This window comes from Saccostrea echinata, unplaced genomic scaffold, assembly GCF_033153115.1.
Source record: "Saccostrea echinata isolate AGI-Se365-2 ecotype Australia unplaced genomic scaffold, CSIRO_AGI_Sech_v1 ptg000029l, whole genome shotgun sequence".
Lineage (NCBI taxonomy): Eukaryota > Metazoa > Mollusca > Bivalvia > Ostreida > Ostreidae > Saccostrea > Saccostrea echinata.
In genome coordinates this window covers 32,805,001-32,823,709 of record NW_026889778.1, presented here as the reverse complement: position 1 = coordinate 32,823,709, position 18,709 = coordinate 32,805,001, and the positions used below count along the sequence as shown (strand labels likewise).

General features: G+C 33.6%; 1 protein-coding gene and 1 long non-coding RNA gene across 2 annotated transcripts in view; one reads left to right on the top strand and one right to left on the bottom strand.

Annotated features, from left to right (window-relative positions):
• Positions 1 to 776: 776 nt before the first annotated feature.
• On the bottom strand, positions 777 to 6,488 carry LOC133195830 (uncharacterized). The gene is made up of 2 exons (XR_009722245.1): positions 5,476 to 6,488; positions 777 to 4,285 (listed from the first exon to the last, which is right to left on the bottom strand). It is a non-coding gene; the product is annotated as an uncharacterized LOC133195830 (long non-coding RNA).
• A 7,329-nt stretch (positions 6,489 to 13,817) lies between these two features.
• Positions 13,818 to 18,709, top strand: part of LOC133195207 (uncharacterized) — a 27,186-nt gene continuing 22,294 nt past the window's right edge. Inside the window, exons 1-4 of the mRNA XM_061331064.1 lie at positions 13,818 to 13,851; positions 13,986 to 14,149; positions 15,424 to 15,509; positions 15,976 to 16,484. Coding sequence (XP_061187048.1) covers positions 13,818 to 13,851; positions 13,986 to 14,149; positions 15,424 to 15,509; positions 15,976 to 16,484 — 793 coding nt within the window. The remainder of the gene's footprint in view (positions 13,852 to 13,985; positions 14,150 to 15,423; positions 15,510 to 15,975; positions 16,485 to 18,709) is intronic.

Here is an 18,709-nt window from a genome sequence, read left to right as displayed (position 1 = left end):
TCCCGTCGACAGGGGATGTTTACTCCTCCAAGGCACCTGATCCACATCTGGAATTCCCAGGGATCCGTGTTTTATGCCCTGATAAATAAATCTGTGTAGTTTTTTTAGGTAGATTATTGTTTGTGATCTTCATTTTTGTATTTATTATTTACATGTATATTGGTATTTTTGGTCCGATTGTAGCGATCCTAGAATGTGTGCTATAATGAATAAGATCATTGGACCAAGCTCAATATCATGGTGCATGGAACTGTAAAAGTTTAATTTTTAAAAAAATTCAGCGACTGATAACTTTCGGAAGAAATTTGTCCACGTAATTACTAGAACTAAGAGTAGCAACATTAACATTTAATCGTTCTACAAAATGCGTCACGTACAATTTAACAGCAAATGACATGTCTATTTCCCATCATTTTCTTTGCAAAAGATAAATAAATGTTTTAACAGAATAAAGCAGCAAACTAAATGAATTTTAAGTATATTCAATTTTGCTGAACATTTATATACGCTGTTCATTGAAGTAAAAAAAATGATAAAGAAATTATATACTTTGAAATACAGTAGACTAAATGTAATTTTTGCGATGCGTTCACATGCACTCTCAAACTGTATGTAAATCAGCAGGAAGTTTGCTATTTCAAAGTACATGTATTTTGTAAATACTTGTTTGAGCTTTTTAGATAGTCGCTCTTCAAAAGTTTCTCCCATGCACTAAGAACATTGCCACTTCTTGTTTAAATGCCATTTAATCCCAGATGCAATGAATAGTAACAATATTAATTTTACACATTTATTGTGAAACAATGATTACATTTTGTGGCGACTATTTGTCACAATCTATTTATACATAGATGTAAATACCCCGGCGGAACCCAGGGAATCACTACCTTCCTACCGGGATGACCTCCCTAGATCCTTGGCGCGATAGCGCCCCCACAGGTGACTGTGGTGGGAACAGACCTCTTGGTACCAACAAGAGTGAGTGCCACATCAAATGAATGAATTCAAGTTCTGACTCGGGCCCTAACTCTATACCTGCCTCCCCTGGAATACAACAACAACATGGGGATAATACCCCCAGGGGTAGGCCCCAAAACTTGCCTTTGGTACCCACAAAGATCAAGCTGGTCCCTCAGGTACCGCTGAGGTAACCCCAAATTAATCCTCCCCAGTACTGAGGATAGATTACCCAGAGTTTTGAGCCAGACATGAGAGAATTCCTCATTTGTGGTAATCCCCGAATTCCGCCGCCCCCATCCCAGATTGTGACTTAAGAAACTTTACCATAATCCCAAAGCAAGAAAATTCTCAATATATATTTATAAGCTATACTTGCTTACAATACTTATTAAAAGTAACACTGTACAGTAACATTGTACGTAAACACATAATCATCAATGATCACCAATTTCACTGAAGTACTGATTATGTATCACACCATAGAAATGTCCAATAAAACTCAGGATTGAATCATTTACATTGATTTCAACAGAAAATGTCCAATTGACACCAAATGGTCCCACCCTATACATAATGACCACATCCTTTCTTTGCTAATGATACAACCGCTAGGTTGTTTCACATACACATCTCTTTCCATGTAAGAATAGGCTTCTGTCACTGAAATTACAGAAGAGAAAGCAGCAAAAATCTGTACACATATTTTAGGGAAGGGTGGGTGGGTGAAATTTTGCAACATGTCTGCCCTTCTAGCTTTTTCGGTAGACTATGAAAATCGGGGTCATAAGGTGCTTGATTATATTGCGTCCTCTATTTAAAACTCATGATCTCAATAATGTTTAACCACTACCAAGAACGCACGAGTTATCGCTCTTGCACTGGTATTAAAAGCATTTATCACAATATGGTGATAAATGCAATTAATCCCAGATGCAATGAATAGTAACAATATTAATTTTACACATTTATTGTGAAACAATGATTACATTTTGTGGCGACTATTTGTCACAATCTATTTATACATAGATGTAAATACCCCGGCGGAACCCAGGGAATCACTACCTTCCTACCGGGATGACCTCCCTAGATCCTTGGCGCGATAGCGCCCCCACAGGTGACTGTGGTGGGAACAGACCTCTTGGTACCAACAAGAGTGAGTGCCACATCAAATGAATGAATTCAAGTTCTGACTCGGGCCCTAACTCTATACCTGCCTCCCCTGGAATACAACAACAACATGGGGATAATACCCCCAGGGGTAGGCCCCAAAACTTGCCTTTGGTACCCACAAAGATCAAGCTGGTCCCTCAGGTACCGCTGAGGTAACCCCAAATTAATCCTCCCCAGTACTGAGGATAGATTACCCAGAGTTTTGAGCCAGACATGAGAGAATTCCTCATTTGTGGTAATCCCCGAATTCCGCCAAATGAACTTGTCTATACAAGTTCACCCGCCACTAACGTGTTTGGTGCATACATGTTAATTTTTAATTCATTCCATTTCACCCACCTGACCTTTAAATTTCAAATTTTATAAAAATTCATGTATAATAGACACTTGTTAGTTGTTCCATTTAATAAATCAAGACTCATCTTGGATTAAACTTATATCCATAATCGGACCAAATAATTGACATACTTCGGACTAATAACTTGCAGCATAAGCAGGAACATTCCATACTATGAAACAATAATGATCCAGGCGAGGTGCCCCGGTCCTTGAAACCTTAATGTACCACCCAAGTGCATTTTAATTTATTCTAAATCAAAGAGTCAAATTCCTTCAATCTAATTTCCCTGACTCCAAACCCATTTTTTAAAAAATCAAATCGAGGGCTTTTTCCTCAAGGACCAATGATGTCACTTTGGGTAGCTCAGTATCCTATGAATGCCATATCCCAGACTACACACAATCTACAAAACCTAAAATTTTTATATGGATAGATGTATAATACGTTTAAGCCAAAATTGAAATTGAGCTATAATATTTTAATTATACAAATCTCACACCAATGTTTGAGGCATGTATAGTTATGGATTCCAAAAGCCCAGTTGTTTAATAATTTGTTCAGGAATGCCCTATAATACTGCTGCTGAAAAGAGTGTGATCTAAAACAGTATTTGTTTATGTTACAGAAATGAATAGTATTGCAATTAGGGTTTGATAACTAATAACACGTTAGTCGTTAGGGGATTACCATTGAAATGTACCAAAAATTGGCCATGGCTAGGTGTACCAAGTTCAGACTCTATTGTTAATGATTTGTTCATCAATCTAGCTTAATGATGCCAATGTGACATTGTTGAAAAGGTGTGAATCAATTATTGAAACTTATCGTTTCCAATATTGACCTGAGATGCACGAGGACCCAAAGCCCAAAAATGAAGCCACTGTCAATGTAAAATAGAATCTGCAATTTAATTTGATATAATAACTAAGTAATGAACTCTGCTTAAATATAATAGCGAAATAAGTGATATTAATTACAAGTTTCTAACCAATAGTCTGACTTTAGCAGAATTGACTATTTGCACGACCGATTGCTTGTCAGTATGTAATAATATCCTGTTGTTAGCCAAAGGTACCTGAATAAACATTTATAGGTATCCCGGAATTTGGAAAAAATTGCATGTTATTAATACTCATATCATAATGGCATTTTTCTTATATTTTTTTTCCAATCATTATATAACACATACCTGTAGTGTAAAAAGCATGTGCTATCGTTGGAAGACATCAAATATCACTTCAAATTTCATATCATGGTTAACAAAGCAAGCTTGAAGGAATTCGATTTATCTAAAGATTTTTGAATACTTTTATGGGACACAAATGTCAACTTTTCCCAGTTTCTAGACTACGAAGAACTTGAGTTGCGTGAATAAAAATTGTTGCACGAAAAGATTGAATTTCAAGCTTAATTTGAGTCTTTTTGATTAAATGATCTTTTTTTTTTTTTTTTTTTTTTTTTTTTAATTTTTTTTTTTTTTTTTTTTTTTTTTTTTTTTTTTTTTTAAAGAGTTTTCCCTCTTGGCTGGGAGGCGGATATTCGATTACAAAAATCAGCTACATAACTTCATCTACTTTATTTTTTAGTTATTTTTACTTAATTTGTGTTTAGCATTCTAGACACCTATCCTGGGATTGTTACATAGCTCAGTCAATGTATCTTGAGGTAAAACATAAGCATAGATATAACTGTCTCCATTCTATTCCTTAGAGTCAAACCTGATGAGAGTTGTCTTGTCATTAGATATTCCACGTTCAACACAAACCTAGTGCAAAATATCTAGCATATGTTTACAAATAGTGTCTCCCAATTTTCCTGTAAAAATAAAAATTCATCTATGTAATATACACTATGTAATAACATTATCAATAAAAATATTTCAGAGCTCTTAAAGACCAATGAAGGCACCAATAGAATTTCTTAATTAAATATACACTCCATGAAGTTTAATATCATTGGATATTTCTAAAATCTAAATCATTTAATGCCCAATCCATATTGGTAATATAATTCTAGCTAACCTTACAGCTACATTTATTTGCAATTATGATACTTCACCGGATAAGAATAAATGACAGTGGAGTGTATTATAACTGTGTCTAAAATTATATCATTTCTGTTCATATTTTAAATTCTGCTCTATAAATGCGAGGTGATTACATATGTAGAATTCCAAAAATATCTATATCATTGACAATTCTATAGATAAGAAACCTCTAGAAATCTCAACACTATTGGAATATATGTATCTTATTCATTTTATGCAATATATTCAGTTAAACAAACCCAATATTTAGGGGAATAAATCCTTTGAAATAAAACCCCGACCATATAGGGGTACAACATCTTGTCTGAATTCAACCCCGACCATATAGGGGTGCAACATCTTGTTTGACTTCAGCCCCGATCATATAGCCTAAGGGGTGAAAAATCCTGCTAAAATTAAACCCCGACCATATAGGGGTGCAGGATACTGTTTAAGTAAACTTCAACCATACATATGCAAAATCCTGCTAGAATTAAACCCCGACCATATAGGAGTGCAGGATATTGCTTAAGTAAACCCCGACCATATAGGGGTGCAGGGTCCTGCTAAAATTCAACCCCGACCATATAGGGGTCAAGATATTGCTTGAGTAAACCCCGACCATAGAAGAGTGCAAAACCTGCTATAATTCAAACCCGACCATATAGGAGTGCAAGATCCTGCTAAAACTACACCCCGACCATATAAGGGTGTAAAATCCTGCTAAAACTAAAAATTTATGGTTAGTCTTAAATAAGCTGTTAATAAATAATACACAGGATCCAATTAAACAACCCCAACTTTACAGGGGTGTCATAAATGTATAAATTAAATGATATAATATTTATATGGCTATATGCATCTTTACATTAGATTGCATTAAATCACCACTGCATATGTGGATTTTGAAAATAAACAGATGAAAATTGAACAATGTATCGTTAGACTAAATATAAATGCTGCACAAACATGTACCCACCATTATTGATAGACTTTATCAAGGAAACAATAACAGCTCTCAAATTATTATAATATTCCTTATTTCCCTGATTATTCAAATGGACCCCACCCACCAGAAATACCATCCTATGATAAACCAGATAGGCGAAAGAATGCTGCTCCCTCTACATTCTGCAAGTAATAGGACATGCGTCTATCTAATTCAACAACTCTCTTGCACTCTGTGTCCACATGAAACCTGATACGTCTTGTCGGGGGAATTCTATGCAATGTCTGAAGCACCACTACTTTTTTCACATCTTCCGCATCACGGAGTTAAATTACAAAGTCCGCAAGTTCATGAAAAATGTCTTCCACTGATGTGTTTCTCCGACACAAATCTTTTGATACAGCTTGTAACAAAACAACATCTGGATGCAAGTATCTTACGTAACGAGTGCCTTGCGCACGAATTTGAGCCAGTGACGCTCCCCCATAACCTAAATCATGTAAATAGAAAATCTGTAGCTCCTCTGAATTAAGATTTAAATTCGGCGTCACCCGATGGCCAGAACTAGTTGATACAAACAAAGTTCTCAAATCTGCGTATAAATGAATGCCCCAGAATAAGGACTTTCAATGTCATTCTATCCACAGCATCAGCGCGTGATGAACAGTCACAGATACCACAAAGTGCAACGATCATAAATTCAAGCCTTTATAATTAGGGGCATCATGTTATTGTTCGCATAAATTACTTACAGTGTCTATAAACCGTATCCTTGGAACAGAGTAATGCACAAAAATGGAAATAATTTTGCTGAACGGTGGGTCAAAACATTTTCCTTCCAAAGTGTGCAGACTAGAGATGAAATTTTGCAACATGTCTGCCCTTCTAGCTTTTTCGGTAGACTATGAAAATCGGGGTCATAAGGTGCTTGATTATATTGCGTCCTCTATTTAAAACTCATGATCTCAATAATGTTTAACCACTACCAAGAACGCACGAGTTATCGCTCTTGCACTGGTATTAAAAGCATTTATCACAATATGGTGATAAATGCAATTAAAATAATGATTGGACCTAAAAATACAACAGCATGTCACTGTTCTTTCTTAAATAAAAAAGCAATTTTTAATGAAATCGACGATGCTATATTTTCTAGACAATTTCAATATTTCTATTTTTGTGTAAATTTTGTTACGCGTTCACATGACTAAAAGTACATCAGGAATACATTTCCTCATATGTAAAAGTTAATTTGCACATAGTCTGACTAGATGTAATTTTGCACTAGGAGTAAAAATACTCACGTGTAAATCTTGCTTACCCCCGTTTACATGCGCTAGAATACAACCAGGTGCAAAATTAATTTGCATATACGTAAAATTTGCCCACTGTGTGTAAATAGGCACATGTGAACAGGGCTTTAGACGAGAAGAGAAAAAAAGTCGAGAAAATGACATGAGAAGCAACACAATATATATAGCCTCAGATTTTATTCGATTGGATTTGTTGAAAAGGAAAAAAATTATTGCTATCCTGTAATGCATCAACTACAACAGAAAAATAGGACAAAATTTATGAATAAATTACAAAGATTGAGAAAACTAGTATGTGAAGGTAATTATGACAATGACATCAAAAAGAATATACACATAATATTATAAGTTAGAATCCATTGGTGACGTCACTGTTACTTGATGCGCTCCAAATTTTCCTGGGAACGTAGAGTTGCAAAAATCCATCGTCGCAAACCGCCTAGGCCAAAATCAACGATCATCTCCCATTCTGGAGAGAGCTTAATATGCAGACCCAATTACACATCTCAAAAAAGTTGCAAAGAAAATACTTAATATTAGCGACTTTAATTTTGGTGAATCTTTATAAATCGCCAAAATAAGCCAAAATACTATCCCGCTAAAAAGAAAAAAAACAGCTATACGATATCTGAGAAATTCTCTCCATTCCTGAAAAAAAGTAACACAGGTCCTTTGAATCAATTACTTTTAAAGCAATGAAGATATACTCGCACTAAACCCATGTAATAATTGTAAATAACCGATTATCTGGAGAGAACGACCGACGCCTATGTTTAAATGACCCGAGTTAGGTAACAGACACAAAACAAATTTCAGTTATTTGTAGATCAAAAATTGAATGAGTACTTTAAAGCTAATCCTATCGGATCATACTTAGTATTATAAATCTCAGTAATCATGCAAAGAGTCCTTAATATGATCAGTTAGTTTTGATTCTAAACAAAGATTATACAAGAGCTGAGTTAGACAACCATAGTCTTTAGTACATATACCTCTCTGGATAATCAAAAAGATATCATGAAAAATATCCATACTGAGTCAACGAGAAACAGATGAACCATGGAACGGCGGTATCCGTACTGTGCAATTGTATATATTATATGCGGTAAGTACATGTGTTTGTAGAAAAAAGGGAGTTTAATAGAATATTCTTTCGGAAGAGAGAAAGAGAGAACTGCCTAATCTCGATCTTTTTCCAAAACAAAACTGCATCGTGAATTAAAAATCTTCCCAATGGTTTTTGACCATTACAAACCACTTCTTTCATAACTGTCATTTACATGAAATATGTGGAGATAACGAACAGTATTCGAGCTCAAAAGTCCATTAAACAATACAAATTTTGGAGCAGAGCAAACATGGACCTCTAAAACATCAGAGGTGTGATCAGGTGCCATGGAGGAGTGAGCATCCCCTGCCGACCGGTCACACCCGCCGTGTGCTCCTTGTCATGATCGGGAAATAACGGAGAAATCCGTCGACAATTCAGTGTGTAAATAATGGCCTAACAATTAGTATGAAAAAAGTCAGTCAGCATTTGACTTAATGATAGATTGTACTTGCTGATAGGTCATTTATCGACCATAGAACTTACGAAATGATGATTTTTAATGAGACTGCTGATATTCTTGTTCAATCAACAAGTTTGTCAATAACTTACCTCGTTTTAGAAATTGTTCATACGTAGAGCATGCTCTGGCGTGTCTAATCAACTGAGAGATATAAACTCCGTATGCAGGTGATAAGGATATATTGCTGCATAGGTAAGGAAAGTTGACGATTGAAAAGTTAAAATCATCTCGTTTATCATAAAGCTTTGTTGTTAGATTGTCATTAACGTCTTTCTCTAATAGAATATCCAAATATGAAACAGATGTGTTAGACTCTGTGGTATCTTTTATCTCAAGCTCAGCGGGATATATCGTGTCGACATAAGAATGGAAATAACCATTGTTAATTGACAATACGTCATCGATATATCTAAATGTAGAGTTGAAGGCCACAGCAAGTGTTTTCTTCTTTTCTCGTAAAAGATTTTGAACAAATTCTGCTTCATATGAATACAAAAATAGGTCTGCTGATAACGGGGCGCAATTGATACCCATGGGAATTCCAGTAGATTGTTGGAAGACCTGGTCTCCAAAAACCACATAGATATTGTCAATCAGAAACTCGAGCATCTTTTTAATGTCAACTTCAGAGTACTTGTGTGTACAATCAGATTGTTTTTTGACTTTAGTAATTTTGCAAATGACTAATGACAAGGTAAGTAAATTTACGAGTTCCATTTTTATTGAAAAAGCAGCTGTCAACGATGTCAGAAAGTCTGGACTTTAATTTATCGAGGGGAATAGTTGTATATAAAGTTGAAAAGTCTTAAGTTTTTATGTTGTTAATTTTGGTAAAATTCATTTTGGTTGTTGGGAATAGTAAAAATATTCAAAACTGACATATGATTTTGAAGAATTTCCTCCTTAGAAAGGGAGCTATGGGTGTAAGTTGGATTACCACATGTAGAATTAAATCCCAGTTCCTCTAAAATACAATTTATATAATGAGCCTTACAAACAAAGACAATGTTGTTACCTGCTTTGTCAGCAGGGACCAGTACGTACTGATCGTGAAATCTATCTACATGTAATTCTTTTTTCACTTCTGAATTATTGAATACTGCCCCTCAATCGTTTAATGCGAGATTTTAACATATATCTGATACATTTAATCCATTCTGACAAAGTGTCAAGGTCTTTTTCATGTCTGACCCAACGCCTGGCGTAATCCTCTACAGAATCCATAATATGTATGAAATTACGACGCCAGTTAAAGGATCGGGGTTCCCTATATTTAGGACCTTTTAAAATTAGTGATCTAAGGTCCTCATTATTAACTATATTTACGTCACCAGTAATAACGTGACCAGCAGGACTATAGTTATAAGGTGAAGAAGAACATGAACACGAAGGAGGATTATGTTTCAGATATTCGATATCCAGGCCCTGTAAAGTTTTCTTAAGTAAAGTTACTTAAGATTCAAATTTTTTTTTACACTAAATATTTGACGTATCAAAAATCTTAATTTGCTCTGAAACTTAATTTAATTCATTAGACCTCTTTTTAACGTCCATCTTAGATGCATTTTTTTTTTAATTGAAGACTTTTTTGTTTTGTGCGTAAGTTACATAGTTTATCATGTTATCAATTTTGCATTGACCTACATCAAATAAATTCAATATTCGCAACATATCTAGTACCCTAATAAACATCAAGCGTAAGAGGGTTACACGAAAACAAAAAGCATTTTACAAGCAATTTGTTTTTCAATTACGACGAAAGAAAGAAAAAACATTGCAAAACAACAATAAACAAACACACACACCCTCACACACACAAAACAACAACAACAATAATAACAAGAGACCCATGGGACACAGTATTCACCTGAGTAACTTTGGCCTGGCTGTTTTTCACCTGATTTCTCTCACACCCCCACACCCCGTAGTACTTATTGTGGCCCCGCCCTACCCCCAGAGGTTATGATTTGAACAATTAGAATCTATACTACCCCAGGATGCTTCCACATAAGTTTCAGACTTTCTGGCCCAGTGGTTCTTGAGAAGATTTTTAAAGATTTTACTATATATTTCAATGTTAAACTTGGATTCCCTATTGTGGCCCCGCCCTATCCCCGGGGGTCATGATTTGAACAATTTAGAATCTACATTACCCCAGAATGCTTCCACATAAATTCCAGCTTCTCTGGCCCAGTGGTTCTTGAAAAGAGGATTTTTAAAGATTTTTACTATATATTTCAATGTAAAACTTGGATTCCCTATTGTGGCCCAGCCCTATCCCCGGGGGTCATGATTTGAATAATTTAAAATCTGCACTACCCAAGGATGCTTCCACAGACGTTTCAGCCTATCTAGCCCAGTGGTTCTTGAGAAGAAGATTTTTAAAGATTTTTACTACATATTTCAATGTAAAACTTGGATTCCCTATTGTGGTCCCGCCCAACCCCTGGGGGTCCTGATTTGAACAATTTAGAATCTACACTACCCAAGGATGCTTCCACATAAGTTTCAGCCTTTCTGGCCCAGTGGTTCTTGAGAAGAAGATTTTTTAATGACCCCACCCAATTTTTGTATTATCTTGATTATCTCCCCTTTGACAGGGACTTGGTCCTTCATTTTTATAATTTAAACTTCCTTTTACCCAAGGATGCTTTGTACCAAGTTTGGTTAAAATTGACCCAGTGGTTCTTGAGAAGAAGTCAAAAATGTGAAAAGTTTACTGACGGACAACGGGTGATCAGAAAAGCTCACCTGAGCTTTCAGCTCAGGTGAGCTGAAAACAGCAACAAGAAACCAAAACCAAATAAACAAAAAAAAAAACCAACAAACAAACAAACAAAAAAACCAACAACAACAAAATTAAACCCAAAGATAATACGTCGAAAAGGCTCAACATATTCTTAATTTGTATCTGTTTATGTCGCTTTCTTGCTTTCTCTCCACATTATAATTATAAACTTGAATTTTTTAGAAATGTTTTCAGGACATCCTTTCTTTTTTTTTAACTATTAACATTTTTTAAAGCACTTGATATCTACATAGTAAGTATGGTAAATACCCGTTTATACGTCGACAATGAATATATTTGCACACTATTTATTTATTTATTTATTCATTCATTCGTTTATTTATTTGTAATTTTTCGAAGAAATTAAATGTAAAATTGTTATATTTGCAAATAAGATGCAGACCATTTTTTGTACATTGTATCTATGTGAAGCAGAATTTATTCAAAAACTTCTACATAAAAAGAAAAAAGTCTCTTGTTGTGGCCTTTAATTCAACATTTAGATATATCGACGACGTTTTATCAAATAATATTCATTCCGTTCCTACTTGATTCGATACATCCAATTGAACTCGAAATAAAAGAAACCACAGAGTCTGACACAACTGTTTCCTACTTGGATATTTTACCAGAAAAAGCATTAATGGTAACCTTATAACAAAACTTTATGATAAAGGTGATGACTTCAATTTTTCTATCATCAACTTCCTCATTTATCAAGGAATATACCACTTTAACTTGCATATGGGGTTTATGTCTCCCAGTTGATTCGTTGCGCAAGAACAAGTTCTACGTATAAACGATTTCTAAAATGAGGTTAGCTATTGACAAATTAGTTGATGAAACAAGAACATCAACAGTTTCGTTTAAAGTCATCATTTTGCATGGTCGATATAATGACCTTGTCAGCAAATACAATCTATCATTAAGTCGAATGTGGACTGGAGTTTTTCATACAAATTGTTATGCCATTATTTTTACACTGAATTGTCTACGGTTTTTGTTTTCACGATCATGACGAGGAGCACATGGCGGATGTGACCGGTCGACAGGGAATGCTTACTTCTCAATGGCACCTGTTCCCACCTTTGATGATTTTAGAGGTCCGTGTTTGCTCTGCTCCAAGACTGTATCGTTTCAATGGACTTTTGAGCTTGATTACAGTTCGCTATCTTCACAGTCGATGCTTTAAAGTTAAAAATTTGCTGTTTACAAGTGCACAATTTAAATATTATATAAAACATATCCAGAAGAGGCATTTAACTTTTGAATTTTTTATATAAAAAAATAACTTATGAATATAAAAATCATAATTTGTTATTATTTTTTTAAATCTAAAAATATAAAATTAAGATAAAATCTCCAAGAAACAAGTTACCTATGGAAAAGAAATATGAGGCAATCGTATTCTATATAGAAATTGAAATGATATTGCGAAATTTACGAAAAATTGCCAATTTTCAAATGTGGACTAATCCCGATCACACTTAATCCGATCCCAATCAGAATTACATAAAATGGAAACATTTTCACAAGAATACTAGGTTCCTGTGGTGTAATATGGTTAGCAAAATAATTGAACTTATCAATCAAATGGATTTCGCAGGAACGGCATAAGATGAGCAGTAAATTAGTTAAAATGAATTTTGCATTAATTTCGAATGATTAAATTTGAATCGGTTCAAATTTGAAAATTAGCAATTTTGCTTAGGTTTCACAGTTTCATTTCAATTTCTTTTTAAAATATGATTGAGTGTCATATCTTCCCTTTGTGACTTGTTTATTAAAGATTTTACCCAAAGGTTTTTAAAGATATTAACAAATAATGTGTTTTATTTTCATAAATAATTTTCAATTAAAAAAAAATGAATTGCCTATATGACTCTTCTTAACATGTTTTTTTTTAAATTTCTATATATTGTGCATTTATTAAGAGCAAATTCTAAACTCTAGAGCATCGTATTCATTCCAGTATTTCTTGATCGAACCCTATGAACCCAATGGATTAAAAAACGGAATTAGAGAGTGACAGACCATAAAAAAGTGAATACATTTGCTTATACAAAATTTTTGATAGCAATTTTAACTCGTACAAAATTTTAATCGCAATTTTAACGTAACGATTTTAACGTACAGAAAAGAGTACGCTTTAATATACTAATAAAAAAACAAAATCACACACACACACACACACACACACACACAGAGATAGGAGGGGGCGCAATTACACAAAAATCATAAGGACATACACAACGTGGTTTTGAATACTATTTTCTTATTCTTTATACTGCCTTAAGATGCGATGTACACTTCTTCTATTAAATTAATTGTCTGGAAATACTAGTTTAAACTATATATCTGGTCCGTTTTTTTTAATAATACAAGAATTTTCATCTATTTCATGGCCGTAGGAACCGGGGAGGGGGCACAGGGGGCCGTGCCCCCCAATAATATAGAATACTATAGAAAATATAGCTACTATATGCTTGTGCCCCCTCAATAATAACGTCTGATGCCCCTTTTTTTGTCAAGGAGTGCCCCCCAACTGAAAATGTATGGTTTTGCCCCCTCAAAGTGAAATTGCTTCCTACGGGCCTGTATTTTGATATCTATTTAAAACCCCTGGTGTGATGAATGCTGATTTTTTTGTCTAAGAACATCTTATGTTACTATGATTTTAAATTTAGAATATCTTGAAAAATGATCAATGGGTACGGGAGATTGTACAACTGTTGTAAGGTACGTTGCTTATAACCTTAGCCTGTAAAGAGAATTTCAACTTACTTATCGCATTAGGTCATTCAATTGATAAATTCTTGCAATCTCCTTCTTTGTCTTTGTTTTTTTAATTATTAAATATTTTTATAGCATGCTGTGTGACTGTCAATGTGGGCCAGGGACCCCCGGTGTATTCCATAACACTTGAGAGTCAACTGAGAGATGAGTTATTCTCCAACTACTCCGTCCAACAGAGACCGTCACAGAAAGTGAACGTAGAAGTGGTCTTAACTCTCCTAACCGTCAATGAACTCGTATGTTCTGAAGTTGTGGGTCATGTTCTATAAATTACTGTTGGTCAAGTAAGATTTAGTCAGAAAGTCAGATATGAGGAAAAAACGATATCAGTTTAAGAAGTTCAATAGTGAAGCGGATAATTTCATTCAGGCATATATATATATATGTATATATATATATATATATATATATATATATATATATATATATATATATATATATATATATATATATATATATATATATATATATATATATATATATATACGTTTAAGGACAGACGATACGTTCCTCAATAATATATATTTTTTTCTAAGATTTTGTGATTGAAGTATTGCTACTTTAACATGTTTACTTGCAAAAAATTGAGGTACCTTACCAGGCATTTAAGCAAGATACCAGAGGATGTTTTTCCTATAAAATCATTTTGGAAAAAAATTAATTAGCCAATAACACATTTTTTGGTGTTTCATTTTTTAAAAGACAATTAGAAACAAGTTTAGAAATCAGAAGGTAATTAAAATTTTGAATATCTTCCACATAATTCGAAGGTATACAAAACAGATATTTGAGGAACGTATCGTCTGACCTTAATTAAGTGTGCATGCTTTGGGGGGATTAAAAGTAGCAGTTCAGATAAAGCATTTGAAAAAAAAACAGTGAGTTTTTTTATGATACTGAAGCAGAATCTTGCCATTATCTTTAGTTTCTAAGCATTCCAAGTGAAGATAAATTAAAATTTTCACTTACATATAAAGGCATGGATATTACATGCATGGCCGTAGGAACCGGGGGGGGGGGCATGCCCCCCCCCCCCCCAGTAATTACTTCGATACATAGTATACCATAGAAAACAATGCAACTTATGTATGTGTCAATAATTACGTGTAAGGATTTTTTTGCTGATAGAGCCCACCCAAACTGATCATGAAGATGTTTGATTGTGACCCCCACCTCCTTAACTGAAATTACTTTCTACGGGTCTGCATAATATAAAGTTTTATATTTTTTCGCAGAGTATCAAAGACCAGACGTTATCTGTATCGGCACTTTTAACTATGGTAGTATATTTGTTATCATAAATCTAATTTGTAATTATCTTGTAGACATATAAAGTACTAGTAATATATGCTATAATATATATTAATATTAGTCTTTGGTGCAATTACTTAAAAGATGGCACATCTGTAGATAGACTGCTGACACTGAATTCTTCAAATTGGCAGTTGTATAAAATATCAGTTACCAAGACAAACATGTATTAAAGTGGTATGTTTCAAAACCATCGTAGATTAAGAAACTTTACAAAGAGTGTATGTTTTACAGCTGTGGTCAGATAACGCTTGAGCTGGATGTCTGGCAGAACTCAGGACTACAGTAATATTAACTACAAGGAAGAAACACGTCTGGACGCCCCACTGTCTACGTTGAGACTCGTAGGTTGCCCTCAGTTAAACGTAAAATTCAGTTATTTAGTTTAACAGAAAGAGCTCATTCATATGGATTTGTCTTTAACTTGTCTAAATATAGTTATCAAGTTCAGTTTGACCTGAAAAATGCGAAACGACAATTGGTTAATGCCAAAAAATATACAAGTATTGACTTGTAGTACTTGAACCAGTGTACTTGAAGTATTAGACCATCATGGCATAATAATTAAAACCATCGACAAAAAAAAAAAGAATTGTAACGAACCGATTTTATTCAGTAGTATATACTAACCTCTGATTGAGGTGTGTGTAATGTGAAATCTTTAGTTTATGGACGACTCCGTGATGAACAAACATTTTGTTAACTACTAATTTAAGGTAATATAGTATACACTTATTTATATAATTTTCAGAATTGTGGATCTTTCTGTGATAACTGACCCAAACACTCCCATGAGAGTGGACAAAAACGGAATAATAAGATGGAGTACCTCTGCCATCTACATTGTTAGCTGTGAGTCGGAGATAACGTACTATCCACTAGATCATCAAACGTGCACAATCAGACTCACCACAGCTGGCTACACCGCAGCAAATATCAATCTCAGGTTCAGTCCTAACCCAGTCTCTTTGTATTTTTACACCGAAAATGGGGAATGGGAACTACTCTCTGTTGAAAATACGAAACCTGCTGATCATTTTCTTGGAGGGGAACCTCACTCTAAAGTAATTTTTCGAATACACATGCGCAGAAGACCTATGTTTCACATCTTGAATACTATGTTTCCTGTTGTCCTGATGGCTTTTCTGATCCCGATGGCATTTAAGCTTCATGTGGATTCCGGTGAAAAGATGGGATATTCTTTAACAGTACTCCTAGCATATGCTGTGTATCTCTCCATGATATCCGACAACATACCAAGTACATCCGTGTCAATATGCTTTCTTTGTAAGTATATGAAAACGAAAAACATTTTTCATACTCCGAAATACATATACATGTAGTATTGTTTTTTCCACTAATAAGTCCTCCGCTTAAAGCGAACACAAACCAAAAGAAAGACCTTGAACATTTCTGCTTAATATAATATATGATTCGTAAATAATACTTGCAAAATCAAAATCAATGTCGACATTAATAATGAAAACCTTTCGCATTTTTTGAACAAATAATTAATTGAAGAAGAGGGGAGAAGGTATATTACCATTAATGTTTCTTTTTGGGTTTAGAGAATTTCTTAGTTAACTTAAATTTGTTTTATTTAGTGTTTGTATTGCTTCAATATTGCTTCAAAGGTGGTTGAGCATACGTACTATATTCTTACTCGTATTTGATTTGGCGGTGAGAAAGCAGCATTTCCGGTTGAACACCGTAACAAAAGCCGGCTATTGCTCTTCGAGCAATGAGCCCGGTTAAAAATGAGTTTCTTTCTTTTTTTTCAATTTTACTTTGTATTATTGATTTTATTGGTTTTATTGATTTAATTCAATTTTAAAATATGAATATTAAAATATAGAAATATATTTAGTTAAAGATTTGAAATTTACTGTCCCTTTATACAGTAGTATTCCAATTTCAACAATAGATACTGTGAATGTCCCTTGAATAAATTCTGTTATATTTGTCTCACACGGTTTGGGTATGTTTCTATTTCAAATGTGCCCGATCCGTAAATTGAGACAATCTTTTGTCAATTAGAGGATCCTTGCAATCAGGTTTGTCCTTGAACTAGAAATAGAGGCGAAGAGTGGGAAATATAAACTTTACGTCTTTATTAGCGCAATCATAGATGTGATCTTATAAAAATAACCCGGTCTCATTAAAATAAATGTAACAGAAAATATATATTTAAAAAAACATTAATTGAGACCGGGATGACACTCGGAACATAATAATTTCCACAATAAAGTAAATTGAAATAACAATGTACAGATTAACTGTTTACCATTAATATAATAAACATATTAAAAATCAATTATTAATTAATTCAACTAAATTTTGAGAAATGAATATTTACCTATTGCTAACAAATTTGAACTCTTACAAAGTTTTAAGAATAGAATTTTTGCTCGTCATTATGCACTTCTAGAAACGATTAACATAATTTAAGAATTACAAAAACTCTATCTCCCTACATAGAAGAGTTGTACTTGTTGATAAGCAAATGCATATATTATTTCCCTTTAGCTAACTATATTTAAAATTGTCAAAATAATAAAACATGATATAAATGCAGAAAACGTCTTTACAAGAATCCTTATTAATTGTTAAATCCAATAAGAAAATTTAGAAATAAAGTTCTAAGTTGAGTGTACATTTTTAGCCAAAAATAAGAAACCAAATTCTGAACTTAATTCCAAAATTAATAAAATCCGTCTTAAAAAAATGAAAGTAAATAATTTAAATACAGTACATTCCTAGAAATAGAGGCGAAGAGTGGGAAATATAAACTTTACGTCTTTATTAGCGCAATCATAGATGTGATGCGCATTTCCCGACTCTTGCCCATTTTAAAGAATTAGTTCTTGAAAAAGGACCAATCAAAAATTATAACTCAGGATTTTGAGAGAACAATTAGTGAACTGGCAATTAACGAGTAATGATAATTAAACGACAGTTACAAACAACTTTTCGCTAAAACAACTCAACTTGAGTAAACAAGGTACTCGGTTATGACATCTGGTGTTTGAACAATTAATTGGTTTACACCTGTCTGACAGCAAGAAAAAAAAAATTAAATCAAAGGTAAAAATTGACTCAAATACAATTAGACTCAGATGCCACAATTTAAAGAAAATATACTTTGAATCGTTTAGTAGAAATTATAAGACATTTCACACATTTTATACAACAACCAGAAAATAGTGTAATAATGAAAACACATGTTACATATTTTAATTCTTAAGACAAAGCTATAAAACTATATTTACGCTAAAATAAGGGCTTTATATGCGACTGAATGGATTTATACAAAAAAAAATAAATAAATAAATAAAAAGTCAACATCTAGGTGTGACATATTCACCCTCTGTAAATAATAAGTTTGAAAATAACAACCGAATCTACTATGCTTAAAGAAAAATCTTAAAGAAAAATCTAAGAAAATGTCAAACGAATAGAAACTTATAATTTTTGTGGTATTGGGT